We start from the raw sequence: 18,349 nt of genomic DNA on the forward strand, positions 1-18,349 counted from the left end.
TTTGGTGCATACATATGTACCTTAATTCAATGTGAGAAAGGGAGGGAAAGCAAGCCGACCTATTTTCTCAGTAGTCAAAACTACTGAAGAGGAATTTGTTACATTCTGTTATTTAACATTCTGCCACAGGTTTGGTGGGTTTTTTTTCCCTTCCCAACATTATGTACTCACATACCATGCCTCACAGAGTCTCATTAGAACTTGATCCTGACTTAAAACTCAAGAGGTACACAAAGTTGAGATAATTTGTTCTTGTCCATTACTACATCAGCTACTCTAGGGTCTTTAGATATTTAATCATCAAAATACTGATTTACCAACTCTATCAAGTAAACACATACCTAAAACTCCAGTCTCAGGAATGCAGGATCAGGTAATTCCTTACCTTGACACTCAGTTCTTCCCTTGCTTGCTGTGTTTCACTTAATTCCTTTCTAAGAATATCGATAGTTTGTTCCATATGTATTTTTTCTTTCTGCTGAGTTTTTATTTTTTCTTCCAGAACATATATATTCTGTTGTAAGGCTTAAGAAAATTAACACATAAAAAGATCAGATGCCAAACTTAGAAAACAGATACTGCATTGGCCTGGGAAACAAGGGGCTTTTTTTATTAATTTTTTTTAGACTCAACATGGCTGCTAATTGAATTACTGAGTAGTGCCACCTACTGCTAAATTTTAGTGGTTGCTTCCAGTCATTTGCAGAGAGTTAAATTAAGCTCTTCTAATTTGCTTTTGTATAGAAAATAGTTCTAATGGACATGTTGCAATAAGATCCTGAAGGGACACAATATGCAGAGAGTCAGTAAAGTCTGGGAAATCAACTTCATGCATACTTCCTAAAAGATTAAAATTTGTTTTTGTTTCATTCAAGTATTAAATTAGGTATCAGTGCCCAACTTTTAAGGTTTACAAGTTGCTCAGTAAGTTATAGCAGCTTATCTAGAGCCCATAATAACAACATCTAGTTAATACAGTTAGTTCTCTAGCTTCAGTGACCTTTAGACAGGTGACTTACTTGCTATTGTGCCATCTCTCTCCTGTAGCTGTTGCTGTAATTCATTTCTGCGATGTTCACTTTCTACTAACTGTGCAGCATTCCTAAAAGTGCAAAGAAATAAAATTTAATGATTAAAATGAGATATGTCACAATATCCCTTCCCAAGAAGCTAAAATGATTTTTGTATTATTTCCTATTGTTGTCAAGAGCTTCAAATCATCAAACCTATGAATGTGCATGTTGTGAGAAGAGATAGATCTTATTTCCTTCCTGCCACCATGACCCAGTCACTGCCCTTCTCTGATCATGGTAGGAACTACTGAAAAGGCTGATACCTGGAGCACAAAGGCCAGAAACTGGTGCCTTTGATCACAACCACAAATAATTCAAAATACTGTGGCACAATTAATATTTTCATTCAATGCAAGTAGAAATTCCCTGCCATTAGTGATTAAAGACACTGGGGTTTTAGCTCTTGCTATGCTCCTGAAGGGACAATGCAATTAATAAAACCTGTTTCAGGTATTATCTGTATCTATACACAAAAAAAACCCCATTCTGAACATCTCCTGGATTGTCACACAGCACTCAAAAGTGACCATACCATAAGACAGTGACAAAGCTTTTGTACAGGCCTGCCTCAGTTCTCACTAGCTGGGGTAATCCTCAGTTTCCACACTCATTTAATACAGAGGTACTGGCATCTACCAGCAGTACAGCTCTAACATGAGCACTTGACACTCTCTGAAGCTAATCTACTTTTTCCATTAACAGCCAGACTAATTTCTAAGGTATATTCTATTTGCCACTTGCCTTGCCTAGATGGCATCTGCTGTCACTTTTGTTTACTTGTTTATCCACTTCCTATCTACCAGTTTCTAAGCTGTAGCCTCCAGCAAGAGGGAGGGATGTATATTTCCATTGTCTCCATTTCTGTGGCAATTCAAGAGTATCTATATAATAAACTGCTCCTCCAGACTGGCATTAACAAGGCTCAGTTTTCATCAGAATATCTCCCCAATTACCCTGAGCTGGATACTGCACCATTTGATGTAAGTAGCCAAATTTATTCAGTAGCAAACTAATGTATCAGAATGAAAATTTTCTATCTGAATCAGAACTCAAGGCAGTTTGAGTTTGCTCTGATTACTGGCAAGTCAAGAGCCTGGAAGGGTGAAGTGAGCTTTCCAAGTAAAACCAAGAACAGCATTTTATTTCTCAACTGAATACAAGGCCTGCCTAGGAATATATTTTAAAGACATCTTCTGAAAAGTTATGCATTAAATAAAATCTGTCAAAGAAGAACCTATATTCCCTTAGTTACAATGGTGAAAGGTATACCAGACCTCTATTTTAAGCCATCAAACATGAAAAATTACTTTTCAAGAAGCCATAGGTAATACTAGTTTCATAGTTGAAAAAGATGTTTTATACCACAGGCAGAGTATCACCCATCATGACTTCTAATATAACTTTCAAATGTTTTCATTGAGTTGGGTTGGTTGTTTTGTTGTTTTTTTTTTTTTCCCAACTTGAAAACATTAAGAGAAAACACGCAGGCTAGAAGAAAATACACGGAAATTTTTGCGTAATAAAAGCATTTAAGAATTCAACAACAATCAAAATAACACCTCCATACTTTCCCAAATGCACCTAAGAATTGGATCATCATCTTTCTCTTCCTACTATTGCTGAAGTCTGCTGATATTCCCTCACCACCTCCAACCAATTAAGGAGCAAATAAAATAAACCACCGAAGTCAGTACTACAGATTCTCATTAAACATAAATGTATAAACCAACCCTGAAGCATCTTTGGCTAACTTCACTTCTCAGATGTTACTTACAGCACAGTTGAAAAACTGAGACAAAAGTGCTATTTAGTTTTACTGTTTGACTTGCTTTAAAAAGACTGAACTGATCTGTCATTCTGCTGCTTGAGTGATTAATTTAGTTTCATCATTGCTTCCACTTGTTTATTTAGTGAATTGCAGTAATCTGTAGATCTTTATATTGTTTTTCTTTATATTGTTGTTCCATACCTACAAATCAAATGTAATTGCTTTTGAAGAGAGCTTTTATTTTAATAGTTTGCCAAATAAAAATATTTGATATGATCTGTGCAATAGTCCCACTCAAGTGACAAGCCAGGTGTTTCTTTGGAAGGGGAGGTGTTCAGCTGAGTGTTTTTTGGTGACAGCTGGCTGTTAGTGTGTTAGATTTTTTGGGACTGTTTTTTTTTAAATGAACATACTTAGAATCATAGAATCATTTAGGTTGGAAAAGACCCTTTAGATCATTGAGTCAAACCATTAATCCAGCACTGCCAAGTCCACCACTAAACCATGTCCCTAAATGCCCCATCTATACATTTTAGATACCCCAGGGATGGTGACTCAGCCACTTCCCTGGGCAGTCTGTTCCAATGCTTGACTTGGAAGAAGAAAACAGACAAACAAACCAACCAGCCAAGCTTCAGAGGATCCCTTACATATTCTGAAGCATTAATGATCAGGAAGCAACCTCCCTCCAGCAGAAAACTTAACAACTGACAAAACTATAAATATCTTTAGAAATTTGCAAAGAGCTTATCTATAACAGTTCGTATATGTCAGTAATTTTTAAGGGACCCTTTAAGGGTCCCTTAAGGTCTATGGCCTTCTATGATCTTGTCTTGTGATACTAGAAACCGAGCATACTGAAGACAATGCAGTGTGTAATTAATACAGGCTTATGAGGCAGATTTCATGCTCTAAGCAAACATTTCCCTACCTTTCCACTAAAAGGCAAATTCTATCCCCTGATGTCAGTCAATTGACTGTTTTTAAGGAACATATTTCATATTTGAAGTATGAAGGTTGTTTTAAAAAGTAAGCTTTTGCTTTAGAAACACATTGTAAGGATTAGAAAGTTTTGTTCCCAGTTTGGAGAATTAAAAACTGTTAGATACTAGATTGAGGCTGATTTATTTCCCACGAATTAGACATGTATTGTCTAATTCGTGGGAAATAAATCAGCCTCAATCTAGTACATACACAAAGTGTATGACTGCCTACAATTCAAGCAAAAATAGAGGCACTTCCACAATGGCCATACTTGACACTTATTCAAGAAATCTAGTAATGGAAAAAAGTTTTATACATTTTCCTCCCTCAATGACTCATTTATTGGCAGCAATATCCTTTCAAAATTGTCTACTAATGCTTGCTCCTGTTATTAAGCAAGAAACTTGGTCTCAATGTTACCAGTAACTTTGCCTTGCTGACACCTAGTGTCAGCTCATGTAAGCTGAGAAGTCCAAGCTCTCTTAAGCCTTTATTCTTCCTAAGCACATTTGATTTCAAATATTTTCTATCTTTATGTACTTTGTGTGTGTCATAGATTCTTTTTAGCTTAAGATCCCAAAGAAATAATGCTTATAAATAATTCAGGACACACAATGTGTCTCTTTCCTCCATACCTCACTTTCACCTAATTTATGTCAAATTTGGTACAGACATGACCAACAACACCAAGTCCTACATTATGCAAACACACTGATATTGGCTGTTTCTCCAGAACTCATGCAAGCATGTCATCAAGACAGCATGTAAGATCAAAGACAGACATGATATAATCAAAGAGCATGATATAATGCTAACAGAAAATAAGCATTGTTAGTTCTGTGTCTTAGAGAACAATGGTCTCTTTTTATACAAAGCTTGTGCTATTTCCTCAACTGGACCTTCAGCACCTACAGTTCTCATTCCACCAAAAGCTGAATGTTAATATATTAATAAATTTAAGTATGTTAAATGTAACATAAATTTGAGTTCCTGAAAGACCTTATTGACAAGCATACAGAAGGAAAAAAAAAAAAACAACTTTTCATTCAAAAACATGACACAGCATGTAATGTTGCTCTTTTAATGTGCCTAGCACAGTAAAGGACATCAGAACTCTTTTCATATTAAATACTTGTTTAGAGATCCTACATGTCTTACCTCTGAAGGAGATCAAGAGTGGATTTTTTTAATATTTCGTGCTCTTCAGCAACTGCCTGCAACTTCCTGTTGTGCTGAAAGAGCTGTTCAATATCAGTCTGTGCTCTTTCAGATTCTACCTGTTGAGCCTTCAGCAAATCGTTAAGCTCTTCATTTTTTCGTTCTGCATCCTTCAGCATTGCAGCAAGAGTTCTTGCCTTTGGGTGGAAAGATACCCCCAAATAAAAAGGGGAAAAAAAACCCACATATATTAAAGGGAATTCTGTTTCTCAATTTGTATTAGGCATGCTTGAGGCCATAGATCTAACACCAAAATGTCATCATCTACATTAAGAAAATTAATTCTCTCACCTAATATTAACTACAAATTAATTGGTTCACTACATTCCTTTAGCTCCATTTATAGACAGTGTGAGGGAAGAGGGAAGAACAAAGTAAAAGATGATACATTTTAGCTGTGGATTTAGTAACCAGTAGCACAATCTTTAATATAACCTTTAAAGAATAGAAATTATTCTCACTTTTCAATGTGCAGCTCAAATACAGACCCTACAAAAGCTTTATTTGCAAGTTCATCTCTGACCAGTGAATCAAAATGGACAAACAGGAAACAGTTCTTTATATACCAACAAATTTGATAGAGAATTCTAGTCAGTGGGTTTATTACTTTTTAATATTGCTGAATTACCACTAATGGTCAACAAATTATAATGAGCAGAGCAGGCTGGTTTTGCTGACTTCTTGTAAGGGAAAGGACATTAAAGAAAACTGTGCCAAAGAACAGTCCAGAGGAAAACAGGATGTTCATGGTGAAAATTAGGACTGCCCTAACTTGCAAGCACAGATAAGCAGTATAGTTTTCATGTGTGGTCACAGTTAAAGCTACCCAGATAATCATTACTCAGTCCCACCTTGAAGCTCCTCTACTTACCTCAGACTCAGCCTGGGCCCTCTGACACCGGTACTGAGCCATCAGCCTCTCAGCCTGAGCCAGAGCTACTGCCTTTACTTCCAGTAGATCCTGCAGCCTTGTTTCTTTAGACTGCATATAGGGAGAACATTTCTCATTAACATTTTCTGATAGTACCAACTGCAGCGTCCCCATGCACATTAGGCTGTACTCACTGCTAACGCCAACAGCTTCTGCTCGTACACATCCATTATGTCAGATATCCTCACATCAGCCGAGGGCTCCTTCATCTGTGGGAACATTTTCCAATTACTGATACTGGAAATTTCTATTTACTTACCCAGGTAACATGTCCCTAAAGAGCTCAGTAGTTTTGTGAACTCCCCCTGCTACCAGACTTTTTGAATTCTCATTTTTGTATCTGAAGCTATCTACTCAAAGATATCCACCTGACCCTTGAGAAAAGTTGTGAGCAACTGAACTGGTTAGGCTTAATAGGAGTCATCTGCAGAAGACTATCAGTCCAGCACTATAAAAAGGTAAAATCATTCCCCTTGGTCTAATCTTTGCTGGAGAATTAGCAGGCCCCTCATAGGACACCTAAAATAATCTGCCCTAAGATTAACAGCACAAAATGCATATGGCTCATGCACTGAACCATTGAAATGCAAAACTCCTTGTTCATACTCTGTGGCTTTCTCAACATACATATTAAGAGAAAAGGCCCAGGAAAGTTTTTCTAGGATACTGGAAAGGATACTATTAAGGACCTACAGAATCTACTGTGTTAACCCAATGACTTACTAGAGGAAATGCACCATGTATGGTACAACAAGTCCTAAGTGTTTATTAAAGTATATGCCTGAGTCAAGTGAGAATGCTACTTGGTGATTTCAGGATATTTTCTCTTAGGCAGCTACAACAGCTATTTTCTCGTGCTGCTACAACACGAGTTCTGAGCAGCTCTTCACAATTGCTTATGCACAACCAAGTGCAAATTATGCCAGCTGTTCATACATTGAGCACCTACAGAAAAGCCACCATCTCTGCACCATCCTGAACCTTCATGTAAGAATGCTTTTTGCAAATTAACAGGAGACCCTGTGTAGCTCCAGTTCTCAGCTCATTTTTCTGTCCCTAAAGTATGAAACAAGTAGTTTATTTTCCTACTTGCAAACTTAAAATATCTAAAGGACATAGAAATTACTCTAAGAAAAGATCTAAGAATGAAATTACCTTCACTGTCTCTGAACAGTGATACTATGCAAAGTGTTCTCTCCATTACGTTTTTACAAGCATTTGAGCTTCCCACAATACACAGAGAGAACTCAATTACTGGATATTTTAAATGAATGCGTATATTCCTTTTGAATTACTAATTAGAAGGTCTAAGAAAAGAATCACTCAACAATTCATCAATGACTTTCTTCTCTAAAAAAAAAAAATTGAATCAGGTTTACAATCTGTCACATTACTGTGAAGCATTAGTATTGTGTACGCAGCTGTGCTTGCTTTGATTTACATTACTATAAACACAGTAATGCATCCATAGACTGTCATGCAGTCCTGAAAAGAATGATCAATGGGAGCATCCAGTAGCAGAGTAAAAAGTAAGCCAAGGAAGACTCACCTGACCTTTTTCACTGTTATTCTGGCATCTCTGTGAGATGGTAGCTCTCTGAGTTTCACTTTTATCAGTTACAACAGAAAGATAAGAGTTGCAAAGCTAAGGCTGGAGGCAATACCACTCATACAGATATCAAGCTGTTACCAAGAAACTTCTATTCCTTTTCCCAATTTGCATACCGTTCTTTTAAGCCAAAAGAAAACAGAATCAACAATCAATTTCTCAGTTCAAAGTAGCTACAAAGCAGCTAACTTGCATTGAACAGAAAAGAGAAAGAGGAGATATATTCAGTATCTGCCAGGATGGCCCACAAAACAGCACACAGTATGTGGTGCCTGGTTGGGTGTTTCATTCCCAATGCAAGTTGCTGCAGAGGAAAGTAAAAAACTGCCTTTTGAAATAATAACAGCAACTTTCCAAGAAGGCCACAAAAGCTGAACTGCAAATGCTAGAGTCAGCTACAGCCAACAAAAGGAGAATGTCAGTATGCATGTTTAGGCACACAAGAGATGCACCACACTTCTCTGCAGTACCACAGCACCTCTACTCTATTACAGGCTATTTCTTCGGAAGCAGAGGGAGGAGGTTCCTTGTATGTGTCCCTGCAAGTCTAGGCAGCGGGACTGCACCTGGCTCCTGCCTCCACATCTGACAGCTAAGATAACTCTGGGCAAACCCACTGGAGAGGGCCCTCAGTAAGGAGCCCTACCTTCAAGTGTAGCTCAACATAGCATCTCTGAATTCTGCTCAGGAGCTCAGTAAAAAGAGCACGTCTAAACAGACAGAAATCTAAACCAAACTTCACAGTTCCACACATGGTAGTCTGACACTTAGATTTTGATTTCCATCCCTCCCAGTGAAAGAAGTGTCAAATATTCCACAAGGATATGTAAATTCTACTAACCTCTAGTCCAGAATGAAGTTTTTGTATTAATTCCTCAATATTTGAAGCTTTGGAGTCATTACTTGAAGGATAGGATGAAGAACACCTCACTGAAGTAGTGTTGGTCACAGGTGCCTGCATTTGGATTCTCTTTGCTCTGTGCTGCATTTCTTGTTGTCTGTAGGCATTATTTGCTACAATGCTTTCACCCAGCCTGTATAAACATGAGGCTATTAATGACACAACTTGCTACAAATAGCATTGCAAGGATTGGAGATGAGATCAATTTCATAACAAAATGTACAGTCACATTTGCACTATCACACCTTATGAAGATGTGTGTTAGGCATGTGCTCAAACTGGCCAGAGATACAGAAAAAGGGGAAAAAATGTATCGTGGCCAACCTTTAGAGACAAATACAGATCTCTCTCACCTTTAGAGACAAATACAGACAAATCTCATCAGAAAGGGCATAGTGCTCACCTCTTTTTGAGCAACAGATCATATCTCCTATGAACCTGAGAAACAGGTTATTTCACCTGTTATTATTCAAATTAACTAGGCCACTGTTTGTCTCAAAGAAGATGGATAAAGCATTAGTAAGAATTTTTATTTGGCATAAAAATAAGATTGAATCAAGAAAAGGCAGACTGCAACCAATAAACCTCAGTTTTTCATTGTCTGCAATTCTATTTTACAAGACTGTATTGCATACAGCACATTTGATTTTGTAGAGTTTTAACGAAAATTTAAGTATGCAGATAAAATGCAATCTCTTTAAATTTGTATGGGAAAGAGAACTCAAAAGCTTAGAAAAAAGTAATTTCAGCACCTATATTCAAGTGTCTGTATGTAATTTGTGGCTGGTATTTTCAAGGCAGGTGCCAATAACACGTTTCAAACAAGAATGATAAATCAAGAGCTGATTGTAGAGGCACCAGTTACAAATTTCTTGCTCTTGATAAATTCCTTAATTACTAAGCTATCCCAACCACTTCACTGAAGTGGTGTCTCAACTGCTTCCTAAGCAGAGCATAGCTTATTTTTGACTTGCACTTATAGATATGTTATTTGGCTGTTCCATTGTACAATTCCAGACATATTTGATTTTACAGATCCTTCATTCTTTCAGCCAGACCATTCATTACTGGCTACTATAAAAATATTTTTTATATCCACAAACCCATATAATTATAGAATAATTAAGATTGAAAGGGACCCATCTACACGCTGCCTAGTTCAGCTCTCCTGCTCTTAGCAGGTTGCCCAGGACTATGCCTTGTAATTTTGACTCGCTCAAAGCATGACAACTCCACAACTTCTCTGGACAATATTTTCCAGTTTGACTTCACCTTACATTTAAAGGGTTTCTTTTCTGATATTTAAAGAAATCTAAAAGGTTTTTTCTTATATTTCAGTTTGTGCCTACATCTATCCTGTCAGTGGATACCATTGAGAAGCCTGGCTCTGTCTCTTTTGTTCCTTTCTATCAGACATTTCAACACACTGATAAGAACCCTGCAAGTCTTCCCAAAAGCAAGCAAGCTCAGCTCTTGCAGTCTCACCTTGTGTTAATACACTAGACTCACTCTAGGATGTCCGCATGTCTCTTGCGCTGGAGAGCCCAGGCCTGGACACAACACTACAGGTGTGGTCTCACCACAGCTGAGAAGAGGGAAATGACTACCTCCTTTGCCCTGTCATCAGGACTCTTCCAAGTGCAATTCAGGGTGCTACTGATCATCTTTGCAATTCTTGAAGACAGAAGTTACATTTGTTTACTTCTAGTCTTCAAGAACCTGTCCCAATTACCACAAATTTTCCAAGGCATTCTGGAGTGGCCTTGGAATGACAACAGACAATTCCCTAAGCACTCAAGGGCACATCCTGTCAGGTCTTCTGGACTTCTGTACACCCAGTTACTTTAGATGTTCAATAATCTGACCCTGTGCCACCCAGGGTACATCTTGCCTCCTCTAGGCTTTCCCATTGCTCTCAGGGACATTGCTCTGCCTTTGGGAATCCTCATCAGTGAAGACCAAACAAGGCATTTAGTATGTCAACCTTTTCCATGTCCTTTGTCAACAGGTCCCCTGCTCCACTCAGCAGAAAGGCTCACATTTTCATGTCTGGCTTTTGCTGCTGATGTAATGGTCTTTCTTGCTGCCTTGACATCTGTCAGGTTCAACTCCAGGTTGTGATACAATTTAAAATCTTTTTTTTTTGTATTTTATTATATCTTCGAAAATAAGGATTCCATCAGAGTTTCTCAATACTTCTTCCACTTTTTAAACCACCTTAAATACTACCTGAATTGCCATCTGCCTGTGTCTTACCCTAATCTATTCTTTCTTGGAAGATACTGCAAAAGGGTGAGCAAAGCTTTAGGAACTGAAGAATGACACATCTGACAGAGGTTGTTGGAGAGCAATCTGACAGTCAGATTGGAACCCTAAGTTCCAAGCACAGATTTCAGACAAATGAGCACAGGGACAGGAGTCAATTGCTCCTCTGCTCTCTAGGATCTGACATAAAATGAACACCATCAGAATTGCGATGGCTTCCTCTGGCCTCCAGGATCACTGTGGTCTTATAAGTGCACATAAAGCAGAAACAAGACAATTTTTCTAAAGTTTTTGTCTCTGATGAGCTGAAAATAGTACTCCAAAAAACATGAATATCACTAAGCCCATAAAAATGTCAAATCTAACCAGAGTATCACAAAAATACTTACAATACAGCAGGAAAATCTGGTAAGGGTGCAACCTCAAACAGGATTTTAAGCCCCACCTGGACCTGCTCTCCATGGTCTGATGTTAAAGCAAATGTCAAAGGCGTAATCAAGCGCTGATCCTAAAAAAGAAATTAGTTTGGTCAAAACAAGATATGGCAGATAACAAAAAAAAGCGCCCCACAAAACACAAACTACCAAAACATCACAGTATCAAGGCCCATGAGCACAGAAATGTTTTATTCCAAACTTAAGTTACCTTCTTAAAGTATGCCCTTCTAACTTTCTGAGCCTGAAGTCCACGGAAGACATGTGATTTTAAAAGTGGTCTATACTTCTGAGTATTTGAAATCGCATTTTACATTAAGGGCAACTCAACAGGTAAAGAGGCTAGTTAATTCCTGCAAGTTTTCAAGTGTTTGATACTCAACATAAAAGGTCAGTAGGGGAAGTATAAAGACTAATCGAGGACTGTAAAACTCACTGTTACTCATTAAATTACCCAATTCCCATTCTAGAATGAAAAATCTCCAAAACAGCAAGAAGTGTTTGACTCTCTGGATTGCTTTTCCACCTATAAAGTAATTTATTATGGTATCATCTGACCAATAGGTACCAGAAACTGTTTTGGCCACGCAAAGTTCCAAATTAGATGTACATATTAAATAGCAACCAACCCCACAAATGATTGTATTGTTGTGGTAATTGTTTTCTAGTTTGCTACCTTTAAACTGCAGTCATAATGCAGTCTTAAAAGGATCATTCTTACCAGGCAGCTAAAATATGATTTCATATGCATTACCAAAACCAATGACTAGAGTAAAAACAAACTACTGTTATTTTAGAAGAATTAATAGTGAAACAACCTTTAGGAATTGTGCATAAGGCACTGTATTTTCCTAGAAGCTTTACCACTTCAGAGATAACCATGCAAAACATTTATAACTAAACTAAACATTTATAAACTAAACATTTATAAACTAAACATTTATAAACTAAAACTACTGTAGTGCAGGGACTTTATTTCACAGATACATTTCATAAAACATTTTAAAATCATACCTGTAACATTTGGTAGAAGCTGACCTTCATACCAGGTACATCCTGCTGCAATCTGCTCATAAGATCAAGCGTTTTCAAAATAATATCAGTAGCAAGTTTGCTTTTAAACATCCAAATAGAAAAGCAAATTGGGTGAAAAAAAAAAAGGTGAAAAGGTGAGATATGTCAAATCAGCACTTCAGCACTGACAAATCCAGTCAATTAAAAAAACCCCTAATAAATACCTTCACAAAGAAAATAAATATATCTAGCAAGGCAACGATGCTGGAACCAGAGATCATACTGAATTCCCTGGACACGTGCCTGAGCTTCTCCAGCATGTCAGGGATGGCAACAATGAAGAACAAAAACACCAATTCCAGTTGAAAGTGAGGAGGGTTTAATTATAGGTCCAATTATATTCCACTGGGTTTTGACCAGTGAAACTGGCTGTAAGTTATAGCTATAGCTTAGCTATAAGTTATAGCTAACTTATAGCTATATTGACTTTTAGCTATAATGACACTGAGCTGAAAGAAACATTTATTTAATGTTTAACATGTATTTAATTTTCAGTGCAACAACTGCTCCCCGTAGTGATGTGTGGTATTTTGGAACTCAGTTTGCATAAAATCAAAATGAGAAATCACATGCCATGAGCAGTTCTAGTAAGCTTCAACTTGGATCAGCCTGAGCATGAGGTTTAAGGTCATTATTCCACATAAGTGGATCTCCAGCTTATGCCAAAAACATTATCTGAATGAACTGACCAGCAAGATTACTTTTTATTCCACAAAATACTAATTTAATTTAATACCAATATTGATTTAAATGGTACTTTCAACTACCATATTCTTTCCATTGCAACAATATCACAACTCTCACACCAGTCATGCCTAATTAGATTTTAGAGAAATATGTGTGCTCACCACATTTTAGAGTCCACCAATTTTGTCCCAAAACCAGTATCAATACCACAATAAGGAAACTGGTGTTCTATCAGACATGTGCATTGGCTGGCAGTCAGCACCTTCGAGACACGCATTTTCAGTGTGTCATCTCTGCATAGCAGTAGGCAGAGTTAAGAATAAATTCAATATACTTATGCCTAGGTATTAGCACTAAAAGGCAACATTCTGTAATAGTAAGGCTAGAGCACAAAACCTAGGGCATCAAAGCAAAGAGCCTCTAAAAATGCTTTTAATACCCAACAACATAAAGCACTTAAATCAAGTCTAACAAGTCAAATAAGCTTCACTTTTCAGTTAATACACACACTTATTGGAAACAGACAGTGAAGGCAAACCTTAATAAAATAAGTGGCATAAAGAAGCATAGTGAACAAATGGCAGGGACCAGGCAGTCCCTAATACAAGACCCAGTTACCTAGAAGTGATCTAGCAGAGACTTCTCCACAGAACTCAGCTTAGATGCAGGACTACACCCTGCAGTCATGCCCTCCTTACTAAACTTACTGTGGACACTAAGGACTCAATGAGGAGTGTAAAACTGGATCATTCCGTATTATTTTTCCTTGTTTCTTTATCTAAATGTGTATCATATTTGGCTGGGAGCTGCACTTGACTTAGCTAGGCAACAACACTACATGGATCAAGAAAATGGCCGCCCAAATTCTCCACACAATTTCAACGGAAAACACTCATCTTTGTTTTTGATCAAGAAAGGGCTTCTGTTCTATTGAATAGCCACAGCATTTTATCCTGCACCAATGAATTACAAAATAATTTCACAGCAATTAGGAAGGTACTTTAGATCTCACAAAATGACACTTCTGAGTAAAATTAGGGCAGTTATTGTCATTAGAAGCTATTAAAGTGACCCAAGGTGAACATGCCTTTTAATATCTTAGAGTAGATCATGGTGGAGGAATAATAAATCAGCTGCCAATAAGCACATAAAAAGGATATTTGTCAGGACATTAATAGCCTTGACCATTCTTTCACACTTTTTCTTCACTAATAGCTCATCCACAATCTGTTCTGGCATCTGAAGATGATCGAGAAGAACAGGCAGCAAAAGATCCATAAAGTGTTCAGCTGATTCACCATTCTTATTGTTAATAACATCCTGTAGTAAAGACATTTTATGTCAATATTTAAAAGTACAGGACAAGGAAGCCAAGCTTATTCTACCCCTTCCTGCACCAGTCCGTGTTCCTGCTTTCCCAGCCTCTTGCAATTTCAGGTTTAAGACGGTTGACCAGTATCATACTGGAGGAGGAAGTTTACAGGCAACAGAAACAGCAGGAACTTCTACATTTCTGTAAGTCCTAGAAAGGAACCCTGACGATGTTCTACCTACCTCATGACTTCATAAATTGCCTTGTCTTACTTACAACAGAGACATATTTCTAAAATACTGTATGTCTTTAAAAGAACAGTTGTTTTACGAAGTATGTTTATTTCAACATAACTGTTTTACAATGAACTTTATTACAGGTATTTTTGTATGTGCTATTTTTCATGTCAAATTATAACAGTTGTTTAAAAATAATTTAAAAATAAGAGCTACTAAGAACCTCTTCAAACTCATTTATCAATCTTGGTACCTCAAAAATCTCTTTGAGTAGTTGCAATGCTAGACCTGAACAGTCTTCAGAGCCTTCCAATGGTTGGTTTGACAAGTGCACCAATGCAACAGATGGTTCAAAACTTTTTGAGCTATTCATAATTCTGGTGTTTGCAGAGACTGGCAAGCCAGCTGGTTCCAGTATCGCCTGCCGCAGGGTGTGACGCAGTTCTAGCGCAGAGCAGAAGGCAAGCAGCAGCTCTAAGATCTGTGTGAAGTGAAGAAGAGTTCAAATGCTTTTAAATCAAGAACTTAAACAGAAACTGCAACTCCCATAACACAAGTCTAAAGAGATATGCAAGCTCTATGCAACTCCTTTTAGCACTTTCAAGTTTTCTCAGGAATAATTTTCTTTCTTTTAAGCCAAGTCAGCAGCAGAAACAGTTCATTGCACTGGTGAAGGCTTGTGACAGTATTCTGTGTATTGCATTCTTTTTTTCTGACATGACTGCTGGCTAGTGATACAGTAGAAGTACAAACATCTACTGAGTATACACTCAGCATGAAGAAAGCTGTCAAAGAAAAAACATTCTGAGACAGGAATGGATGCACATCCATTCTCTGAGCATGCACAAAGAGAAAACGACCCTGGAAAGCTCCACGTCAACATGCCTCTCTAAATAAACCAAATAAACAACAGCAAAACCACACAGAGAGAAATAGTAGCATCTATTATTAACTAGGATGTGTAACACATTCATAGAAAAAAGCTCCAGATCTGTTTCACAGATATATTTAGCCCCAATATTTTCACATTTCATATTTTAGCCTTTAGTGACAGATAGCCAATGTTTAGTTACATAAGGTGGTAGCAACACAAAGCTGAATATAACAGTTCACTGCTTAAACAGAAGTGGCATGTATTTGTTCAGCTAAGGTGAGAACACTTATTCCTACACATTTGAAATTAGCATCAGGGTTCCCTGATCACCAGTTGAAGTCTGAATAGTATTAATTCAAGGTTTACAGAGCAAAGTGGGATACACTGCATTCCTGGTAGATCCCAAAATTTCTTATTAATCAAAGCACGAAAGGTGTTTATGTTGGCTTTTTGCCTTTACATCTGTTGCCTGAAAGCAGACACACAATCTGGCAAAAACCCCAACATTACAAATTAAACCTGACAGCCTTTTGAATAACTAGAAAATATAAACTTGGTGAATTCTCTAGGTCATTTAAGAGTCCTGAAGGCAGTGTATTTCATCACCAACCCTTGTACACAAAGAACCTATTTATAATAATAGATGAGAAACTAGATTAGGAATGTAGCCTCTTAGCCTTTAACTGAAAAGTAAATACCTTAGATGATGAATCAAGGTCCCTTCCATGAAGAAGATCTAATACTTGACCAAGGCAATAGGTGAAGTGCTTGTATCTACAGCAGGCATAGAGCGGAAAAAAATTATAAAACTGAAATTTCAGCACATTTAGACATTTACACCAAGTGATGAAAGAAAGTGCCCTATTCTCCTTCTTACCCCCAAACACTTCAAGTACATTGATGGTTTTGATAACTAAATTTCTATTTGAAACAGAAAAAGCATTAAAAATATTTAAACTTATTTATCACTAACAATGAAAGTAAATTCCTTAAAATAAGCTATCATTTTTCAGCTATTTTTACTGCTTGATTTAGATTGAAAACCAGCATCTAAATTAGCAGAATTTGCAGAACTATTAGTCAAGCTCTCCACAGAACCACTCTAACACCCCCCCAAAAATTAATACTTCTTACAACTTCAACCATACTATTCCACTTCAAGATTATATAACACTGTAAAAGGCAGGATAGCTACTCATCCTGTTGTCTGACTACCAACACTGTCCAGACAGAACATTACAGAACAGGGTATTCAATATTCCTTCAGTGACAATGAAAAAAACAGATTTTAAGTCACACTTCTGTGTCAAACTAGTAACCCAGCAACCCTTTAGGTTCAGATATAGTAGTTATAATCAACTAGCAACATTCTTGGGATTTTTTTTCCTAGTGTTTGGTTTAAAATTCAAATAGCATACAGCAAAGAAACTGAACTAGAGCTTAGGAAAAATACTTTTAGGAAATGGAGCCATACCTGGTAAGATAATCTGCAACTTTGGGGTTCTTCATAAGATCCATGAGTAAATCAACAGAATATTTTCTTGTTAGAGTATCTCCATTTACAACAATATTGAATATTAACTGAAATGTCTGATGGATATTTTGAGCATGAAAGAGCTGAAAGGAAGAAGAAAGTTATGTATAGGCACATACTTTGCTGAGTGTCTTTCTTATTAAAACTAGCTGGAATTAGAATTTTATTTGGCCAGTGTGACAATTGGTTTTATCTACAACTTAAGAATAGAAACAACTTCAAAGACACACTTACTTTTTCTCCAACTTCTTCATTTAAGGTAAGGCTTGATAATACCGAAAGTGCAAACACAACCATAGTCAAACTGCTGTGGGCCAAGAAACTTATTAAGGTACGATAGAAACTCTTCACATTATTCTACAGCAAAAATGAGAAACAAAGGTATTACAAACACACAAAATTTACAGGTTTGACATATTTATACATAAGCCATACAAATAATGAATAATTCAAAAATAAGTTAGCATGGTAACAGTTCTCCAGGAAAGCAATTTCATTGTTCTACTGCACAATATTGGCATTGATGTTAATGTTCTCTTTTCAATCTGTATAAGAAAACATGAGAAAAAACACCCCAAAACAACAGAGAACCAACCAAGTAAGAAATTCCATCATTATTTTAAAGGAAGATGAGAAAGTCATTTTGCTAAAGCCTATAAGAGAAAATAATCACTAAAAATTGACTCCTATCCCTTCTCTGATTAATGATCAGATCTGATAATAGTTTCTCAGTTTTTTTTTTTTTTTTGCTCCCCGCCTCTCTTCCAAGGTAAACAGAACAACATATGCTTTTCTGTAGATTAATGTCTCTTTCTGAATTAAAAAATAACATGTTTGCACTGATTTATGAAGACACAGGAACCAAGCAGTTCAGATATCCCTGACATGAAGATCAGTGCTATTCTAGTTATCTTTTGAAAGGCAAATCTCCTTTTTGCTTACCAAAATTCATCTACAGTCTTTGTGTTTTAATGACATTTAGTTTTTTCTGTGGAAGAATGATAAAATTTTAAATTCACTTTTCAGTTGCAGAGAACAGTTGCAAAAACCACACACATAACACAAGCCAGGGCAACAACACAGCAATGTACCACAGGAAAGAGGATATTCAACTTCCTGTTCTACTGGTTATTTTCTCCAGCATGGGAGAAACAACTGCCCAGTGGGCAGAACAAGCAGGTCAGGGTTATCACTGCTGAAAGAAAATTTAAGAAGTACTAAGGTAATTACCTGGAGTCAATTAACTCTTACCCTTAAGCCAGAGAATCATGACACAAAAGCAAAGTTCTTACCGAAGATTTTATCTGATTTTGAATAGACAAGTTGTGACGACAGAGGTTTGCCAGGAGTCCTAAACATGGTATTGTTAACTCATCTTCAGTGGATTGACTTAAAAGAAAAGCCCAAAAGATATTTTCATCAAAGCATCCCGAATTTAATTACAAGAAA

General features: G+C 37.0%; 1 protein-coding gene across 2 annotated transcripts in view; it reads right to left on the bottom strand.

Annotated features, from left to right (window-relative positions):
• The window catches only part of CIP2A (cellular inhibitor of PP2A), a 39,343-nt gene that overhangs the window by 15,319 nt on the left and 5,675 nt on the right, over positions 1–18,349 (bottom strand). For both annotated transcript variants that reach the window (XM_053971036.1, XM_053971035.1), the window contains exons 5-19: positions 18,193–18,289; positions 17,135–17,257; positions 16,841–16,983; positions 16,065–16,140; positions 14,746–14,973; positions 14,105–14,264; positions 13,106–13,247; positions 12,198–12,297; positions 11,139–11,257; positions 8,425–8,617; positions 6,109–6,183; positions 5,915–6,025; positions 4,984–5,180; positions 1,020–1,102; positions 386–525 (exon numbers count right to left, since the gene is read on the bottom strand). In XM_053971036.1, the coding sequence (XP_053827011.1) occupies positions 386–525; positions 1,020–1,102; positions 4,984–5,180; positions 5,915–6,025; positions 6,109–6,183; positions 8,425–8,617; positions 11,139–11,257; positions 12,198–12,297; positions 13,106–13,247; positions 14,105–14,264; positions 14,746–14,973; positions 16,065–16,140; positions 16,841–16,983; positions 17,135–17,257; positions 18,193–18,289 (1,987 nt within the window). The remainder of the gene's footprint in view (positions 1–385; positions 526–1,019; positions 1,103–4,983; positions 5,181–5,914; positions 6,026–6,108; positions 6,184–8,424; positions 8,618–11,138; positions 11,258–12,197; positions 12,298–13,105; positions 13,248–14,104; positions 14,265–14,745; positions 14,974–16,064; positions 16,141–16,840; positions 16,984–17,134; positions 17,258–18,192; positions 18,290–18,349) is intronic.

The sequence above is a fragment of the Vidua macroura genome, chromosome 2 (genome assembly GCF_024509145.1).
Source record: "Vidua macroura isolate BioBank_ID:100142 chromosome 2, ASM2450914v1, whole genome shotgun sequence".
In the NCBI taxonomy this organism is placed as follows: Eukaryota; Metazoa; Chordata; class Aves; order Passeriformes; family Viduidae; genus Vidua; species Vidua macroura.